General features: G+C 47.5%; 1 protein-coding gene across 1 annotated transcript; it reads left to right on the forward strand.

Annotated features, from left to right (window-relative positions):
* Nucleotides 1-6,134: 6,134 nt before the first annotated feature.
* Nucleotides 6,135-7,798, forward strand: LOC122541571 (uncharacterized). The gene has a single exon (XM_043678403.2). The coding sequence runs from the start codon at nt 6,194-6,196 to the stop codon at nt 6,908-6,910; it is 717 nt and encodes a 238-aa protein (XP_043534338.2). The 5' UTR covers nt 6,135-6,193; the 3' UTR covers nt 6,911-7,798.
* The last annotated feature ends 11,424 nt before the right edge of the window (nt 7,799-19,222 follow it).

Raw genomic sequence — 19,222 nt, forward strand, 5'->3', positions numbered from 1 at the left:
AAGCTGTTAGTAAAACATCGGTGGAAAGGCTCTTTTAAGAGCCACAAGTTGTTCTCAAGAAAGCTGCGGACCCTTTCCAAAACGGCTATTATCAACATGGTAGTCACAATTTTAACTTGCGCTTGCCACCTGAAAAACCTGGTTATTCAACTCTGGTCGATTGATGTTTAGAACGTTAATATGTGGCAGTATTAAACGTCAAGGAAGCTTTACAAATGAAAACCCAGCTCCGTGCATTCGCAACAATTGTCAGGAGCGGATGGTCCATCTGTGTCTCCACAGATCTCCGTTAATAACAAGCAGCTGAAAGCACTGGATACTGCAAGAGATATAGGTTATTCAAATATTGCAGCAATACTAATGAATGCTTACCCATATTTCTCCCGAAACCATTGAGGTGCAGCCAAAAGGTTGAGATTTATCCTTGCTATAAGTCTCAGGTTACCAAAGCTACATAAATCCTTACGACATGCATTTGCGAGGAGGTGAGGAACCAAGATTCATCCTCAGGTTAGTGTATGTCCTACTACCAAAAATAATTGAGAGAAACGTGTACTTGTAAAGCACACTATGAGACCACAAGTGAAATGGTCAGACACAAGCAGCTTCTGTCGTATCCAAGAGAACAAGAGACAGTGCTGAACATTGTGTTAAATATTTGGAGTCTGCTCCGACATTCAATAACAAATAGTGCTGGAGAAACTCCAGGTCTAAAAGCATCAGTGGAGAGAAAAACACTAAACGTTTCGAGTCCAGGACACTTAATAACCATTCATTTAGACTGAATTGGCTGCCTCTCCATAGCCATTGATTCCCTTGAATATTGATCTGTCTAACACAGACTTTAAGTAAGTTAAAGATGCAGCCTCTCCTACTTTCTAGGGAACGGCTCCACAGACTCAACTCTAGATGAGTGATTAAGTCCGAAACATCGACTGTCTTACTCATCAGAAGCTGCCTGACGTGCTATGCTTTTTTCCAGCTGTACACGGTCAGCCAAATGTGGCCACACCAACACTCCATACAACTGCAGGAAAGTGGCCCTAAGTTTGTACTCCATTTCCTTTGCAAAAAAAGACACAATTTGGACAAATCAATCCATGACAGCTCTGCAGTCAGCCCCACTTTTTCACTATACCCTTAAGCCCAACAAGGCCGTGAGTGGTCACCACCACTAATCGTGTCAAAAAAAGTTCTTCTTATATCGCTGCCCATATCATTAGCCAAACAAAAACTTCAATCCGTGGCCTTGCAACGTTAGCTAAAAGGAAAAGCTTTGTTTACCCGATCCAGATCTGCCATTGTCTTGTACAACTCTTTCAAATTACCTCTTCATTTCCTGTTCTCCCTGGAATGGAGCCCCGGCTTCTCCAGTCTAACCCTGCCGCTAAAATCATTCACTCCGGTAATCATTTTGGGAAATATCCTCTGGACTCTTCTCACATCCTTTCTGAAGAGTGGTGACAAGAAATGGACAACACAACTCTGGTCAGGGCTTCACCAGAGTTCTATAAAGGTTCAGCTTTCTCCTCGTTTTTGTGCTCAATACGTCAATGCATGAAGCCTAGAGTCCCATTAAACCTATTTAGAATTCTTTAAGTGATTAATGGGTGCCATTATGTATAAATTGCAACTCCTATTTCTTCTGCCAAAAAAGTATGTGCATTTTCTTTATTTGGAGATGCCGGTGTTGGACTGGGGTGTACAAAGTTAAAAATCACACAACACCAGGTTATAGTCCAACAGGTTTAATTGGAAGCACTAGCTTTCGGGTGGTTGTGGTCCACCTGATGAAGGAGCGGCGCTCCGAAAGCTAATGTGCTTCCAATTAAACCTGTTGGACTATAACCTGGTGTTGTGTGATTTTATAAAGCTTATCCTTGTTTAATTATCAGCCTCCCGGTGATCTGCTCGTTGCATCGGACCATGGATTGGCATCATCCTCATTGTCTTTCAGTTGTTAAATTGTGTTCTACAATGATTTAAGTCATTGATGTGTTTCTTGAGGAAGCTTGTGCATTCAACCGAAAAGTTGACCCCCGACGTGCCAAATGCCTACGATAAAATCATTCCTGCTGTAAAGAGTCTTTCAAGTTCCACGATCCACTGCGACCGGGCCTCCCCACGGATCAGCGAGACCGAGACCTCCCCTGCGATCTCCGGCCTTAGCATCGGTCCTGGCCTTGGGTCTGGGCACAGTTGCAAACGGGAGTGTACCGAACAGAAAGTGGTCGCTAAGACGGATTGATATCCCCTCCTGGAAGGAGCCTCCCCGAGCAGCGTTCGGCGCCGCGGGTGACGTGAATGACCATATCCCACCAGAGCGGCGGAGGGCAAGCACAAACTGGGCAAGCGCGGGACTGTTGGGGGTGTGGCGGGTGGCATCGCACCACTGTCCGTAAGCAGGGCGTGCGTCTCCCAGGTCCGCACCGCGGCTTTAAAAAGCGCGGAGGTGGGGCTGCCGGCTCCACATACCCGCCGCGGTTGTGACTGGAGGGTGTGTGGGAGTTGTTATACGTAAAGAGCTATAATCGATTAATTATATGGCAAATACCGAGTCGGATGGGTTGGATTTTTCCGCTTTAGTGGATTCCCCGCCACCAGCTCCTCCTTCTCCACCCCCTCCGCCACCGCCTCCTCCAGACGAGGGCGAAGTACTTGATATTGCTGTTGCGGTGAAGAAGAAGCGCCGACCGTATCGTCACAAGAAGTTTGGCTGCACGGTAGCTGAACAGATCATGAAAGTAGTGGCGGCCAATAAAGAGCGCCGGGGTTTGTCGGTGGCTGCTATGAAGAAGCTGTTGTCGGCCAGTGGTAGTAACATTGGGCACAACAGCTCGCCGCATAACCGGGCCATGCGGAACACGGTTAAACGAAGTCCCCTGGTTAAGACATCGGGCAGTATTGGTGCATCGAGGTTGGCCCGTATGGGTGGAGGAGTTAGTAGCAAGCTAGAAACCTGTTCTCAGAGAGACTCTAAGAAAACATTTCCTCAGAACCGTAGGCGGAGGAGACGGGTAGTGGCCCGGCGGAGGGTGGCAACGGTGAAGCGACCGTCCAGGCCCCGAAAAGTTAGAAAGTGGACCGCACAGAGTAGGAAACGACTGAGTGCTTTGAAAAGGGGTGCGCGAATGAAGAAATCACTTGATATCCACTCGAGCTCCCAACGTTATGGTGAAGAGTCCGGTACCCACCCACAGCTTGAACCTAATCCCCGTCCCTTAGCCAATAGCGGAGAGTCGACGTGTGATAAAAACGGCTCTTCTCAGAGCCTTTGACTTCACAAAAAGGGGCCCTGAACAGGACATTATACAAATACTAAATGTATTAAGACACATCGTAAAATAAAGCGTTTTAAAGATATTTTGTGTGAAAATTAGCATTTCAGATTGTTATCAATAAAATGTTTTATTTATACTTTTTCAGATCTTTAAAATGCCTCCTGTTAGGTAATTGAGTATTGAAACCAAGCCTTAGTTACATTTAACATCCCAAATATGGTCAAATTTCATAGACATGTGCGACGAAAGAGGTTAAAATTTAGCTACCCTTTCATTTACACATTATTCCTATGGCACTGTGATTTTGTTCCATTGCCATATTGCAGGAATTTCTCTAAACGTAAAGATGAAGGCAGGGCACATGTAACTCAATGTAAAACTCCACCTTAGAGATCCCGTTTTCCCTTTGTCATATTTCAATTACATTTGCCAACTCAGCCTTCCAAATCCGACAGATTCTCTTTGCCTGTAAAAATATTGAAAATTATGGCACCTAGCCAGATTTTTGATAAAGAATCACTAGATTCAAATGTTGACTCAGTTTCTCTCAGCACAGATGCCTTCAGACCTGATGAGTTTCTCCAGCAATTTCTGGTTTTTTTTGTCCTTAGGTAGGAAATGGTGCACTTTGAGACAGTTAACGTTACTGCTTTCCCTGCAATGGGTCAGTCCACTGGTGTGTAGGCCCAAAGAATAGGGGTGGCATGGTGGCACAGTGGTTAGCACTGTTGCCTCACAGCACCAGAGCCCCGGGTTCAATTCCCGCCTCAGGCAACTGTCTGTGTGGAGTTTGCACATTCACCCCATGTCTGCGTGGGTTTCCTCCCCCATTGTTAGGTGAATTGGCCATGTCTATGTTAGTGTGAGGTGAAGGGGTGAATGTAGGGGAATGGGTCTGGGTGGGTTGCTCTTCGGAGGGTCGGTGTGGACTTGTTGGGCCGAAGGTCCTGTTTCCACACTATAATACCATTTGACCCATGGAGTCGACACAGGGAGAATGTGCAAATTCCACAGTCATACTTTGGTGGAATCGAACCCTGATCGCTGTGAGACACTGAACTGTATTCTCGGTTGCAGCAAATTCTACATTTACATCCGCAGTGACCAGCCACATTCACCCACCAACCCTACACCCTCCGCCCCACAACTCCACCCCCATTCCGCCTTTCAAAATGAAAAATGTTGGAATATTGCGTGCAGTTCAGGTCTCCTTCATATCGGAAAGATGTTGTGAAACTTGAAACGATGTTGCCAGGGTTGGAGGATCTGAGTTACAGGGAGAGGCTGAACAGGCTGGGGCTGTTTTCCCTGGAGCGTCATGAGGGGCTAAATAGGATATCATAGGATAAATAGACAAAATCTTTTCCCTGAGCTGGGGGAGTCCATCCAGGTTTAGGGTGAAAGGGGAAAGATATAAAAGAGACCTAAGGGGCAACTTTTTCACGCAGAGGGTGGTGCATGTATGGAATGAGTTGCCAGAGGAAGTGGTGGAGGCTGGTACAATTACAACATTTAAGAGGCATCTGGATGGGTATATGAATAGGAAGGGTTTGGAGGGATATGGGCCGGGTGCTGGCAGGTGGGACGAGATTGGGTTGCGAGATCTGGTCGGCATGGACCGAAGGGTCTGTTTCCATTTGTACGTCTCTATGACTCTATGATTTGGGATTAAATTTTAAAATATTCTCGTTCTGTCGTAATATAACTATAACCTTTTGTGTTAACATCGTCTAAGATGCTTTGTTGTAACCTAACTACACGGTGGTGATAACCTCAAGTCTTCCGCCAGAACAGGTTATTCCAACAATCATGCACGACTGGAAACCAATTGCTGCAAATGACTGGGATTGATTTGATGCACCAGTATTTGTATACTCATTTTCCAAAGAAATAAGCGTCCATTATTATTTGGGGATATTCAACTACAGTACTGGGTATGGTTGTGAGTTCTGTTTACTGCAGTCACAGTGTGTGTTGTTTACTATAGTCACAAAGAGTGGACCATATAGACTTCGCTGTACCCTGAGCAAATGGACAACAAAACATTGTTGGGTTAATTCATTAACAGTACTAGATGTTTTAAATTACAATTGTCGCCCATTGATGCAACGAGACAAAGCAAATATTATGCTGGAAAAAGGGAAAGGGCGAGAGACTGACCCAGTCATAATGATCATTCAGAGGAATTGTGTAGATAAAACAGGCCGAATGGCTTGTCCACACTGTAATAATTCTGTGATTTTCTGTGAATTGCAAGTTCAACCAGCAGGGGTGCACATCAGGTATGCACGGTCGGGGAAGAGAGGGAGAATTGAAGAATGGTTGCAAATATGAGGGGCAATTCCTTAGAAACGACGAAGCTGCCACCCCGTGCACGCACACGCATCCCTCTATCACCCCACTTCAAAAAAAGCACTCCGTAAAAGCGACGCAAAAATGTGATGGACTTGGAAGAAGACAGTTCTTTTTCTGATGAACGTCTCCATGTTTTAGCTGGAGAAAAGGAACATCAATCGAAGACTTATTGTGCATCAGCGTACGCCATGGGGAGGATCTGGCGGGGATTTGGGGGTTTGAAGGAACTTGCAAGCGAGCGGGATGCTTGTTTCTGTTCGATTTTGCAGACACAGGTCGGGACGGGGGAAGCTGCCGTAACAATCACGCACGCGCGTAGTTGATGTTGGAGCACGTGGTCGGGACTCGTGGTGGAGGGGTGGGGGGGGTGGGCGGAGCGAGAACGCGGCTGGAGAGGGACACGTGCCGGAACATGGGCCACGCGCCTGCTCCTCGTCGGAGGACTCGCCTCTTTCACGTTCGCTTTGAACCTTGAAAAGGCTCGGGTGCCTTTGGCGGTCCCTCATTTTCAGTCCCTGCATCGTGGGGGACGGACGTGTGCGGAGAGAGGGGACGGGATGCTGAGACCGACGCCTGGCATCGCCAAGCCTTCAGGCGACCTGCTCCCGAAGTATTCCCGGGGCAGGAAGGGGCGGCGGCGGCGGAGGAGCGCGCCCAAAGTGCGGCAGGTAGCGGCCGCTGGCGGGGGAGTTCCTACCATGTCCGGGCACATCCTGGAGGCGGTGGGGTCTTCCCGGGACCGCCGCGGCCTCTCGCTGGCCGGCGTCAAGAAGGCGCTGTCGGCCGCCGGTTACGACGTGCCGCGAATCAATTCGCGGGTGAACCAGGCGGTGCGGAGCCTGGTGTCCACCGGCTCGCTGCTGCGGACGGCAGGCGCCGGGGCATCGGGTTCCTTTAAAATCAACCGGCAGCACCATCCGGAGGGTCAGAACCGCCCGGTGGCAGCAGCAGCGGCCGCCGCTAACCCCAAGTCTCGGGGTCGGCAGCGGAAAGCCGCCACCATCCGCGGCAGGAAGAGGAGCCCGGGACGGAGGAAGAAACCGCCGCCAGGCGGCCGGAAGAAGGGCAGGGCCGCCGGCGGACGGAGGAAAGCGGCCAAAGGGACCGGGGTCCGGAGACCCGGTGGTCACATTCGGGCGGCCCGGAAAGCGACCAAGGAGCCGTTGCCGGGCGCTGAGCCGCCGCCCGGGGGGCAGGAAGCTCAACCACAGACGGGAGCAGGAGAGAGCGGCTCCGAGGAGGCTGAGCCAGGGGCTGGGGAACGGGGGAAATAAGTACAGAATGAAAAACCGAAAAAGGCTCTTTTCAGAGCCACTGACATATTCAGAAAAAAGAGTTTAAAAATCTAAAGAACTGCGGAAGGTTAAAGTCAAACAAATCTTGATGGAAAAGCTCAGCAGTTCAGGCGGTGTCTGTGGAAACAAGGGTTACCGTTTCGGGTTGAATGACCCTTGGGAGATCAAATTAATATATTTATGTTATTTAAATGAGACGTGAGGCGCTCTGTGGAGAACGCAGACCAATTTTAAAAGAAATCTTGAAATATTTCTTCGGATGGAGTAGATTCACAGCCAGCGATTCTGCCCTGTCCTCACCATCCTTTTTCCGACCACCAAGAGGAATATATTTGACGTTTTCAAGGATGTGAGGCACACTCAGCCGATCCTGACGTCCGGAGGGGAGTAAATTTCGAGTGAGAGAACAAACACAGAAACACAGGGAGTGGGACAAATCGAATGGCACAACAGCCCTTTCAACCCTAACCAGAAAATCCCATCAGAATGAGATCATTTCGCACTCTGTCATATGTCAATGGATGCATCGTTATTAGCTAGGACAGTGAAAACACAGTAAAATTGTACAGTGATGGGAGGCTGAGTAAATTTGGTTTACAAGAATGAGGCAATCCCCTTGAAACACGAGAGGCTGGACCGGGGAGACATTGAGAATAACCCGACAGCATGAGCAATGTGTTGAGATTCAGAATTGACTAGCCATCATTAGAATGTTTCAGATATCTAGCAACCGCAGTCTTTTACCTTTATTCATTTGTTTTTGTTTTGTCTTGGGCCTATCTAGTGACAGAGGATGCACCATCACAGATTATGCACAGGAGGTATGCTGTTTAGATAATAATAAAGTTGAAATCACACAAAAGCAGGTTACAGCTACCTGATGAAGAAGCAGCGCACCGAAAGCTTGTACTTCCAAATAAACCTGTTGGACTATAACCCGGTGTTGAAAAGTGTGGTGCTGGAAAAGCGCAGCAGGTCAGGCAGCATCCAAGGAACAGGAGAATCGACGTTTCGGGCATAAGCCCTTCTTCAGGACCCGGTGTTTGTGTAATTTTTAATTTTGTCCATCCCAGTGCAACACCAGCTCCTCCACATCATGATAATAATGTCTACTTACATTCTGTCAGACACAGTTACTCAGCTAAACACAATAGAGAATGCTGGATAAATTCAGAAGGTTAGCAGCATCCATCGAGACAGAGAAAAACAGTTAATGTTTCGAGGCCTGTGACACTTCTTCAGCCGAGACACAGACAAGATGAATCGCAGAATGGTTGACCGCTTTGTGTAACACCTCTGTTCTGTGTCCTCTACCCAGGACAAAGCAGTCCACTTCATTCGTACTAGATACACCTTCTCCACCCCCGACGCTCAGTAGCTGCAGTGTGTACCATCTACAAAATGCTCTGCAGAAATTCACCAAAATCCTCGGACCGCATCTTCCAAAGCCATTGGGATCTCACTATAGGTGGATTGGCTGACGCGCCTAAATTAGTGACTATAGTTCAAAGTAGTATTTTCAGACCTCTCTTGGTCATCTAAAGCACAATATAAGGCAAGTGCTTTTTCTAAAAAAAAAGTTTAAATCTGCTTTTTCAATTAGTTGTGCCCCTTTTCAGATTATTCTCCATTTGCTACTCCATCCAATAGGATAAGGGCAGAAGATGCATGGGAACACCACCCCATGTCAACTTTTCAAAGTTCCTACCTAATACCGTTGAAATTAGCCTTACTCCAATTTAGAACGTAAACTTTTAGACCTTTATTACTATATTATATTAATATAATATAATATAGTAATAAAGTATAATATAGTAATAATCACTATATTAAGACTGATAAAATTTATGAATAATCCACTAAACTGGAGCGACAACGGGAAGTGGACGGTGTGCCAAGCCACTGGGCGTGACATCCGATTCTCCACAGATTCGTGAAGCAGTGATCCAACCGATCAGCACAAAGGAGGTGAACTCCTCTGGTTCGTTATCTGCTTCAAACAGAAGACAGATTGATTTCCCAAAGCAGAAGTTGCTGGAACTGGGGTCCTAAGGAGGGTTCACTGGACCCGAAACGTTCTCTCCACACATGCTGCCAGATCTGCTGAGCTTTTCCAGCAATTTCTATTTTTGTTTCTGATTTACAGCATCTGCAGTTCTTTCAGTTTTGATATCCAAAATCATCCCTAAGTCTACCCACGCCACTCCTCCAATCTTCTCAGCTGTACAACATGAAGCTGATGAACCAATCTCAGAAACAAGTTTCCAAGGTAATGTGAGGAAGGATGTGTGGCAAAACCTCTTTTGGCTGGTGATCTGACCATTCCCTGTGTTGGTGCCTAGTTCATTGATGATGACGGTGGTGTCCAACGCAAAACCGGCTGGTGTCCTATTTTATTCAGATTTGTGGGATATAGGTAAAGTAGTGTTACTTCTGCAATCATAATTACTTATGCAAGATAAATGACCTCACACCAGTGTATAATTGTTTCAACTAAGAGCTGAGTCAACAAGAATGAAAACTATGTGAAGGAAATATATAATTTATGGGCGGCACGGTGGCACAGTGGTTAGCACTGCTGCCTCGCAGAGCCAGAGACCTGGGTTCAATTCCCGCCTCAGGCGACTGACTGTGTGGAGTTTGCACGTTCTCGCCGTGTCTGCGTGGGTTTCCTCCGGGTGCTCCGGTTTCCTCCCACAGTCCAAAGATGTGCAGGTCAGGTAAATTGGCCATGCTAAATTGCCTGTAGTGTTAGGTAAGGGGTAAATGTAGGGGTATGGGTGGGTTGTGCTTCGGCGGGGCGATGTGGACTTGTTGGGCCGAAGGGCCTGTTTCCACACTGTAAGTAATCTAATCTAATTGTTTTTGTATTAGCTAAAATGTGCATACAATAATGAAACGTGCCTGCAAAAATTGGTAGATGTTACAGACAAATAGATAAGGTGCTGTGAGGATGTAGGTTAAGCCAGATATGCTTGTACAAACGGTAGCTATAAGCATCTGTTTCCCAAATCTGCAAAAACAAAAAACAAACCCCAATTAAAATGTCCCAAGGTTCAATATGGTTGAGGAATGGGAGGAAATGTCACAAGTGGGGGAAACATGGCAGTGAAGGAGGATATACCTAACAATGGACCACAGCAGGATGTGGTGAAATGGCCAAGTAAAACTTGTACTTTGTTATGCACAAGGCCGGGTAAGGCAAGAGATAAACAATAGTAATGGGCACCGGGTTTGGAGTAGTGAATCCTATATAAGATATGTACTTGCTAAACTCTGCGCGTCTATTCCAGGCACCACGCTTGCAAGCATATAATAAACATACTGATTGCTTCAGATCTTGTCTCGGACTGAAATTATTGAAGTGAGTGAGATTCGTTTCTCATAGATTCATCAGAGAAAGAAAGACTCGCGTTGACATAATGCTTTTCACATTCACCAGGCATCCCAGTCAATGAAGTACATTTGAAGTGTAGGCCCTAAGGGAACGTAGGAACTGCAGCAGCCAAAATGCTCACATCACGAAGCTCCCCCCCCCCACCACACACACACACTAGTGCCATAATCACAGAATCCCTGCAGTGGCGAAAGAGGCCATTTCGCTGACCGAATCCACACCGTCCCTCCGTAGACCATCGCACTCTGTAAATCTGCATATCCCAAGGCTAATTCACTCTAACCTGCACATCTTTGGACTATGGGAGGAGACTAGAAGAAACCCACACAGACTCGGGGAGAATGTTCAAAATTCTCGAACCTGGCTCCCTCGCATTGTGAGCCACTGTGCCATCCAATGATTATAATTTTTTGTGTGTAGTCTTGATCTAGGGACATAACAGTGGGCAAGACAATGGGGACAACATCCCTGTTCATTTTAAAACGATACAATTGGAGATTGTACCTGACTAGCCAGCTGCGACCTCCATCTGGTCAATATTGCCGCCTGGATTCTGCTGAATCAACCCTCTTTTGCTAATTCGCCCCTTCACCCAGTGACGGGGGGAGGTAACGCCCGGTGGTTTGCAAAAGCGGGCTTGCCGCTGTCCACCTATTGCAAGAAACCTCTGGCATTTCCTTCAAAGTGGAGAGTTTGTTTGTGGCTGTACAATTAGAATTAGAGGAGAAAGTGAGGACTGCAGATGCTGGAGATCAGAGCTGAAAATGTGTTGCTGGAAAAGCGCAGCAGGTCAGGCAGCATCCAGGGAACAGGAGAATCGACGTTTCGGCATAAGCCCTTCTTCAGGAAGGGCTTATGCCCGAAACGTCGATTCTCCTGTTCCCTGGATGCTGCCTGACCTGCTGCGCTTTTCCAGCAACACATTTTCAGCTACAATTAGAATTAGTTTTGCTGTCCCACGAATGCAGTGAAAAGTTTACAACTTTACTGTGACAACTAAGATACCAAGGGGACAAAAGTTCTTAAGTACAGATTTATTTAAGAGGCATTTTGATGGGTATATGAATAGGAAGGGTTTGGAGGGATATGGGCCGGGTGCTGGCAGGTGGGACTAGATTGGGTTGGGATATCTGGTCAGCATGGACGGGTTGGACCGAAGGGTCTGTTTCCGTGCTGAACATCTCTGTGACTCTTGGGGTGGGGAGGGGAAAGATCAGAAAAATAAAGAAATAACAAGTGCGGCGCAACAGATTATAGAAATAAATTCGAAAAAAAATGCAGAAGTAAAAAAGTTCAGAGTAACAGTCGTTCCCAACTCAGCCGAGACCTCGGGGTTCCCGGGGCCGGGAGACCGCTCTGGGATCAGCCCGCGCCGACTCCACGCCGGTCCCCGGCCTTGCTCACTTGGCTTTCGGGCAGTGAGGTTTCTTCAGGGCGCTTCTTCCCAATGTCCTGCGCAGGGATTTCTTGATCTCCAGGAGGTGGCCTCGCAGCCGGATCCTCCACCCCGGTTTGCCCCCCTCCTCCTGCTCCACCTCCTCCTCCGGGCCAGGGGCTGCAGTCTGTCCCGCGGGGCCGCTCACACCGTCTGTGGGGGCTGCTGGCTCGGCCGCCCCTTGCTCGCCCGGCCCCGCCTCACCCCCTCCGGCTCGGTCCTTCGCTGCCTCCCGCTCGCCCGGGGGGCTCTCCCCGTCGGCCCTCAGCGCCGCGCGGAAGTCGTCGGGGTACTCGATCTTGGCGAAGCCCACCGAGGAAATGTGCTCCCAGGCGCCTTCCGCGCTGCCCATGTCGGTCTCGCTCCCGAAGTTGCTCTCGGCCCGGCGGCCAGCGCTGTCCCTCAGGTTGGTCAGGAGCAGTCTCTCCACCTCCTCCAGGTACATCTGCTGGTACTCCCACCAGTAGTAAGGCCTCCCACAGCAGCGAGAGACGTGGCAGCAGCTGATGCCAACTGCGATGGAGACCAGTGTCAGTAGCAGGGCCAACCCGATGACCTGGGCGGGTGTTGGGAGAGATTAAGAGCAGACAGGAGGTCAGACAATGTGCAAGGGAAGTTCCTGATAGAGTCATAGAGATGTACAGCACGGAAACAGACCCTTCGGCCCAACTCGTCCATGCAGACCAGATATCCCAACCCAATCTAGTCCCACCTGCCAGCACCAGGCCCATATCCCTCCAAACCCTTCCTATTCACGTACCCATCCAGATGCCTCTTAAATGTTGTAATTGTACCAGCCTCCACCATTTCCTCTGGCAGCTCATTCCATACACGTCCCACCCTCTGTGTGAAAATATTGCCCCTTAGGTCCCTTTTATATCTTTCCCCTCTCACCCTAAATCTATGCCCCTCTAGTTTTGGACTCCCCCACCCCAGGGAAAATACTTTGTCTGTTTACCCTATCCTTTGGGCCCCTTTGCCCGAAACGTCGACTCTCCTGCCCCTCGGATGCTGCCTGACCTGCTGTGCTTTTCTAGCACCACTCTAGTCTTGACTCTAATCCCCAGCATCCACAGTACCCACTTCTGCCTAATATGCAAGGGAACTTCACTCTTGTGTATCACGGTGAGACCAGCTCCCTTGCTGGAAACATTGAAACAACAACGGGACTGGAGGGCGAGACTGAGCAAAGAGATGGTCTTTTCTCCTGTTAACGTTTTCCATCCCCTGACAGCTACAATATTCCACAGAAGCGCAACACAGGCTCGAGGGATTACACCTCATGTCCCGCCGAGGCACTTCGCAGGCTCGAAGTCTCAACACTCAGAAACTGATCACTGTTATGCTGGTTCCCCATTTTTCTTGCCTTCTCATCACCGTCCCCCGTCTTATGGTATCCTGTTTATTTTTGCTTTCAGTAAACAGGACCCATTCTCCCCCTCTCACGCTTTTGACTCGTTTTTTACTTACTCCGCCATCAACAACTTTCTGGCAAAAGTAAAAAAAGAGGAAATATTTTCCAACCCTTTTCACTTCCGAGGGACAGCCATATGTTAACTCGATATGTTAACTCTTGTTTATCTCGGCACTGCCAGACCGGCAGAGTTTCACCAGCACTTCCGTGCGTTTGTTTCAGACATAATTGGACTGGAGAGTGCTACAGGAATTAATATACGATGTTATATATTATACCTCTACCAGCAATAGTTACTGAAGAGTTGATTCATTCTGAGGATAATTAATTTCTGGGTCATTAAGACGGATATGACAGAAGTAAGACTTCCTTTTCGTGCTTTAGATCATAAAACGTAGGAGCAGAAGTAGGGGAGGTAATGGCTCAGTGATATTACCACTGGATTGTTCATCCACAGACCCAGGTAATGTCCAGGGGAATCCCACGACGACAGATGGTGAAAGAGACTGGGAATTGGGGGGGGGGGGGGGGGGGGAATGGGAGAAGGTAAGGCTGCAAAAGGGATAGCAGAGCTTTATTGGGGTGGGAATGGCCTTGCAGCCAAGGGACCCGGCGCCCTCCCATCCCTGTCACCAAACTCACCCGAGACTCGAAGTGCAGGACACGGACGAGCTCGGAATCTTCCCCGGGCTTCGAGCTGGAGCTGGGGCCGTGCAGCCGGAGGAAGTACTGCACGCAGGTGTAGCAGTCCCCGTCCAGCAGCACCACGATGATCCACACCCAGGCGTGATAGAAGACCCGCAGCGAGGTGACCAGCCTCCAGGAGCCCGGCGCACGGGCACCAGGAGGCGGCTGCGCTGAGCTCCCAGCTCCCTTGGCCGCCGGCCCCCTCCAGCCCAACAGGCACTCGCGGTGCAGGAAGACGCCGAGCAGGGTAAGCACCAGGGCGGGCACCAGCAGGAAAGAGACGCCGTAGACCTCGTTGTAGCCGGCCAGCCAGGGGCACTGGAAGCCGAGCTCGGCCATCTCCTGCAAGCCCCAGAAGACTGTGGCCAGCACCAGGGAGCCTAGCACCTTGAAGGCCGGTTTGCCCAGCAGCTTGTCCTGCTCAGAGATCTGCAGCAGATGGAAGGTCATCTCCCTCTGCAGCTCTGTCAACGCGGGTCTCTGTGTGAGGAAATGCTGCTTGTTTTAACGGCCCAAGTGATTGACGGCATCTCCGTTTGCTTTGCAACGCGTCCTTTCTCCTGCTCTTTGCAATCCCTGAACCCTGCTCCTTTCACTTAACTCAGATTCTGGCCAAACCCACAACTTAGGAGGCTGGTACAATTACCATGTTTAAAATGTGTCTGGATGGGGACGTGAATAGGAAGGGTTTAGAGGGGAATGGGACAAGTGCTGGCAAATGGGACTAGATTAATTTCGGATCCTTGGAAGTGGAGACGCGTGGACAGGATAGGGAAGAAGGTCTTTGGTATGCTCACCTTTATTGGTGAGCGCATTGAGCGTAGGAGTTGGGAGGTCATGATGCGGCTGTACAGGACATTGGTTCAGCCACTTTTGGAACCTTGTGTGCATTCTGGTCTTCCTGCTACAGGAAGGATGGTGTGGCCAGGATTGGAGAATTTGAGCTACAGGGAGAGGCTGAATAGGCTGGGGCTGTCGGAGGCTGAGGGGTGACCTTATAGAGGTTTACAAAATCATGAGGGGCATGAATAGGAGGAATAAACAAGATCTTTTCTCTGGGGTGGGAGAATCCAGAACTAGAGGGCACAGGTTTAGGGTAAGAGGGGAAAGATATAAAAAGGATCTAAGGGGCAACGTTTTCACACAGAGGTTGGTGCATGCATGGAATGAGCTGCCAGAGAAAGTGGTGGAGGCTGGTACAATTACAGCATTTAAAAGGCACCTGGATGGGTATATGAATATGAAGGGTTTCGAGGGATATGGGCCAAGTGCTGGCAAATGGGACCAGATTCATTTGGGATACCTGGTCAGCATGGATGGGTTAGACTGAAGCTTCTGTTTGTGTGCTGTGCAGCTCCATTACTTTATAAACTCGCCTTGGTCACAGAAACATGAATTCTTGAGGCAGAAGACTGATCCTTGCATGGTGTCCCAGATTTAGCACAGTGCACAAAGAGACCATTCAGCCCACCCTGCCAGTATCGGCTCTCCAAACAGATGCTTCGTGCCATCCTCCTGCCCCTCCCCGTATCCTTGACCATTAATTCCTTTAAATAATCACCCAATGGCCTCTTGAATGATGTCAGCCACCAGCACTGAATCTGGGCCAGGACCTGGGAAAGGTAGAAGGTGTGTGGCACTTGGAATACCAAACTTTGAAGTGGTTACAATGCGGAAAGAGGCAATTCAACCCATCCCCTGGCTCTCTGCAAGAACAACCCATCCAGTCCAAACCGCATATCACCAACCCTCCAGCTCTCTCTCCATAGCCATCCATACACATGTATAATACAGGTAAAGGGTCTGGAGGAGGCCACTCTTTCCCTCCAGCCTATTCTATCATTCAATAAGATCTGCTTCTTCCTTTTCAGGAAGTGAGTTCCAAAGAATCTGGACTTGCTGAGGATCTTTTTATAAATCTTGGGGCCTGTCTTAAACTCTTTATTTTTAAACAGTGACTCTGATTCAAAATTTTCCCACAAGAGGGAAGCATCCTTTTTCCATTCATCAGATTAAGACCCCTCACCTGTGTCAAATAATTTGCCTCTTGCTCTTCTAAACTCCAAACTTTTTGATTTTCTTTTCCTTCAGATCACTATCCCATTCTACTTTGGAGGAAGCCTCAGTTAAACCTGCCTTCACCTCACTCTCAGTTCATTCCAGATCCTCATGGTTCACTGGGTAAAAAGCCTTTTTCTCCTGCTACAATTTCTTTTATTTCTTTAAATAGGTGTCTTCCAGTTTCTGATCCTTCCAGCAAAGGGAACGAGTTTCTCTATTTTCTCTAGAACTCCTTACGATTCCAGACACACTTAACGGAGCCCGCTTAATCTTCTCTTTGCCAAACAACACCTTCATCAATCAATCCTCATAACTACAATATTTAAAAGGCATTTGAACAGGTACATGAATGGAAAACATTTAAGAGGATTATGGCCCAAATGCAGAGAGTGGGTTTAGTTTGGGAAGCTTGGTTGATGTGGATGAGTTGGATTGAAGCGTGTGTCTCTGCTGGACTATAACTAAACAAAGAACTGGTGATACTGGATCTGAAACAAACAAAACAGATATTGTTGGAAAAACTCAGTGCCTGACAGCATCTGTGAAGAAATAGAGTTAACATTTCAAACCCAGTTCTGAAAAAAGGTATGACCTACAACATTGGTTTACTGTCCAAAGACATTGCTCCATCTGTTGGGTACAGTATCCACAGTATTTTCTAGTCCTTTTTCAGGTTTCTCATACCTGCAGCATTTTTCTTTAATATCCCTGAAAAGGGGATTTAGACTGGTTTTATTTTTAAAAAGAATGCATCGTTATATTAGAGCTAACTGTGACGTAAGGGGATCGGCCTGTTTCCAGCTGGTTCCCCTCCAGTTTTCATGGATATTTTTCACAGAATCCCTACGGTAGTGAAACAGGCCATTTGGTGCATCGAGTCCACAGCAACCTTTCAAAGAGCATCCCACTCAGACCAATCCCCTCGGTCTATTCCTGTAACCGTGCATTTCCCATGGCTAATCCAATTAACCTGCATATCCCTGGATATTGTGGCACAATTTAGCATGGCCAATCCACTTTAACCTACACATCTTTGGAGTACCCGGAGGAAACCCACACAGACATGGGGAGGACGTGCAAACTCCACACAGTCACCCGAGGCTGGAATCAAACCTGGGCCCCTGGGGCAAGAGTGAGGCAGCAGTGCTAACCACCAAACCACTGTTTTCAGACAGTGATAAACAGATGTTTGATAACAAAGGAAGTAAAAGGTTAGAGTGAGGAATGTGAAGTTATTGGATTAGCGATGACCTTATTGAATGGCGGAGCAGGTTCCGGAGGTTAATAGCCGACTCCAGGTTTGTGCGTTTGCGTAGATTTCTAACCATTTCCCTCACACTCTTCACAGGTTTTTCTCTTTCTTTTCGTCTGAGTGATAGTATCACTGCATTAGCATTCCAAAACCCCCGTCTAATGTTCTGTGGGGGGTTTCCATTTACACCCCACCAGGGCAAGTGGTAACATTTAAACTCAATAAAAGCTGGAATGAGAAAGCGAGTCTAATGGTGACAATGTAATTTGATGATTGTCATAATCTGTTGGGTTCACTAGTACCCTATCATGAAGGGAGTTCTGCCATTGTCACAACCTACATGTGACTCCAGACTAATAGCAGCACAGTTTATCTTAGCCATCCTCTGGGCAGTAAATGTTGGTCCAGCCAGTGACCACAGTTCATGAACATAAATATTTTAAAAAGTACTTTGATTTCACAAGTTCCACACTTTTAAACTTTATTTTCCTCTAAATTTCACATTCCACCAGCCTTCAGGTGCAAAGGTTTCAGAGAAACGGGAAAAGGGATCATCTGAACTGCTGTCTTGTACAAACACAGGCAAGTGAAAGAAAAAGTGAAAGAGAATGTAACTGAAGATAATGCCTTCAAGGTTCAGGGAAGAATCCCCTATCAGTGTTTTGCCTTTTCAGTTCACAGCTTCATTCACCACAACACATGAACAAACTAGCAGTGGAAGGTCATGTTGACACGATATACATCAAAACTTTTCCCCGGGTCACAGGCCAGTTAAAGAAACGCCTCTCATCGCGCAACTAAAAATGGATTTCAGTTCTCAATAATAAAGCATCAGCACTCAAGTTGCAATCGTGCAGGAAGCTTCACGTGGTAAATGTCAACCTGATGGAGTTGCTGCAGGATGATCAAATTGGAAGCTTGGCAAACTGAGTACTCACAGTAAACCTGAGACGAAGTCACTTGCTCTGATTTTCTTTGAGCGTTTAGGGAAGTGCAAATGTTGTAATGCTGCAGAAACAATTGCCCCAATAGGCAGTGTGTAACTCGGTAAACCATAGTTCATGCAAAGTTGTAGGATTTCCATTCTGTCACCGCATTCCCCGACAAACCCTGGATTGAAACCTATCTCACTGATAGGTGGATGGTGTCGAAACAACCAACATAAACTGGTTCATCTCAGGCTAGCATTTCTCAGGGTTGCACATTCCCTTCCCCAAAGGGCATTAGTGAAGCAGAAGTGTTTTGACAAAAATCAACACTGTTCACACACTGCTGTTAGGCCAGCTTTTTATTTCACATTTTCTTAAATTTTAAATTTCAGCATCTGCCCTAGTGGGATTTGAATCCCTATCCTCAGAACGATGGTCTGGGTTTCTGGATTAATAATCCAGTGATGTTACCACTACACCACTCGTAAAGTGAGAAGCAGCCAGCTGGTTGTCGCAGGAGATTTCTTTTGCTGCAATCCTACACAAGACAGACATTTTTGATGCTCGTTCTTTGCAGGTTAGATGTTTCTACTACACCGCCCCCCACATAGGTCAATCAAAACACTTGTCAAGCAACTGCCACATAGTTTAGAACCAATCAGCTCCATCCTGTACATCCTTTTCATCTGCATTTCAGGTGAAGGTAACAGAGTGCCTGAGTAAACAGGATTTTCAAAACAGCAAACATACCTTTACACAATCTCTTTGGTTTAAAGCAGCACTTCCCTTTTTGACAACACAGCCCAAAATAATAAAAGGAAATAAAGAGATAAAAGATCTTTCACAGAGATGACAGCTCTTGTTGAATCAAAGTCCTGCATGAATAAAGAACAGCATTCTGTGGAAGGCTGCAGCTTCATTGTGCCACACTTATGCAGGGATTGATTCAAATGCTTGTAGTTGCACCAGCTGTATGTTAGTTGAATCAACTCTTCAAAGTGAAATTTACCTTTCCTTATGGAGCATCATTTACCTCTTAATTCATGCATAATTTGGGCCAAATCAGATTGATATTCAAGTAAATGCCATAAAGAATGAAATCCAGTTGGTTATTTC

This window comes from Chiloscyllium plagiosum, unplaced genomic scaffold (genome assembly GCF_037043375.1).
Source record: "Chiloscyllium plagiosum isolate Xiang-an unplaced genomic scaffold, Cpla_swu_hap1 HiC_scaffold_35, whole genome shotgun sequence".
NCBI classification, from domain to species: domain Eukaryota; kingdom Metazoa; phylum Chordata; class Chondrichthyes; order Orectolobiformes; family Hemiscylliidae; genus Chiloscyllium; species Chiloscyllium plagiosum.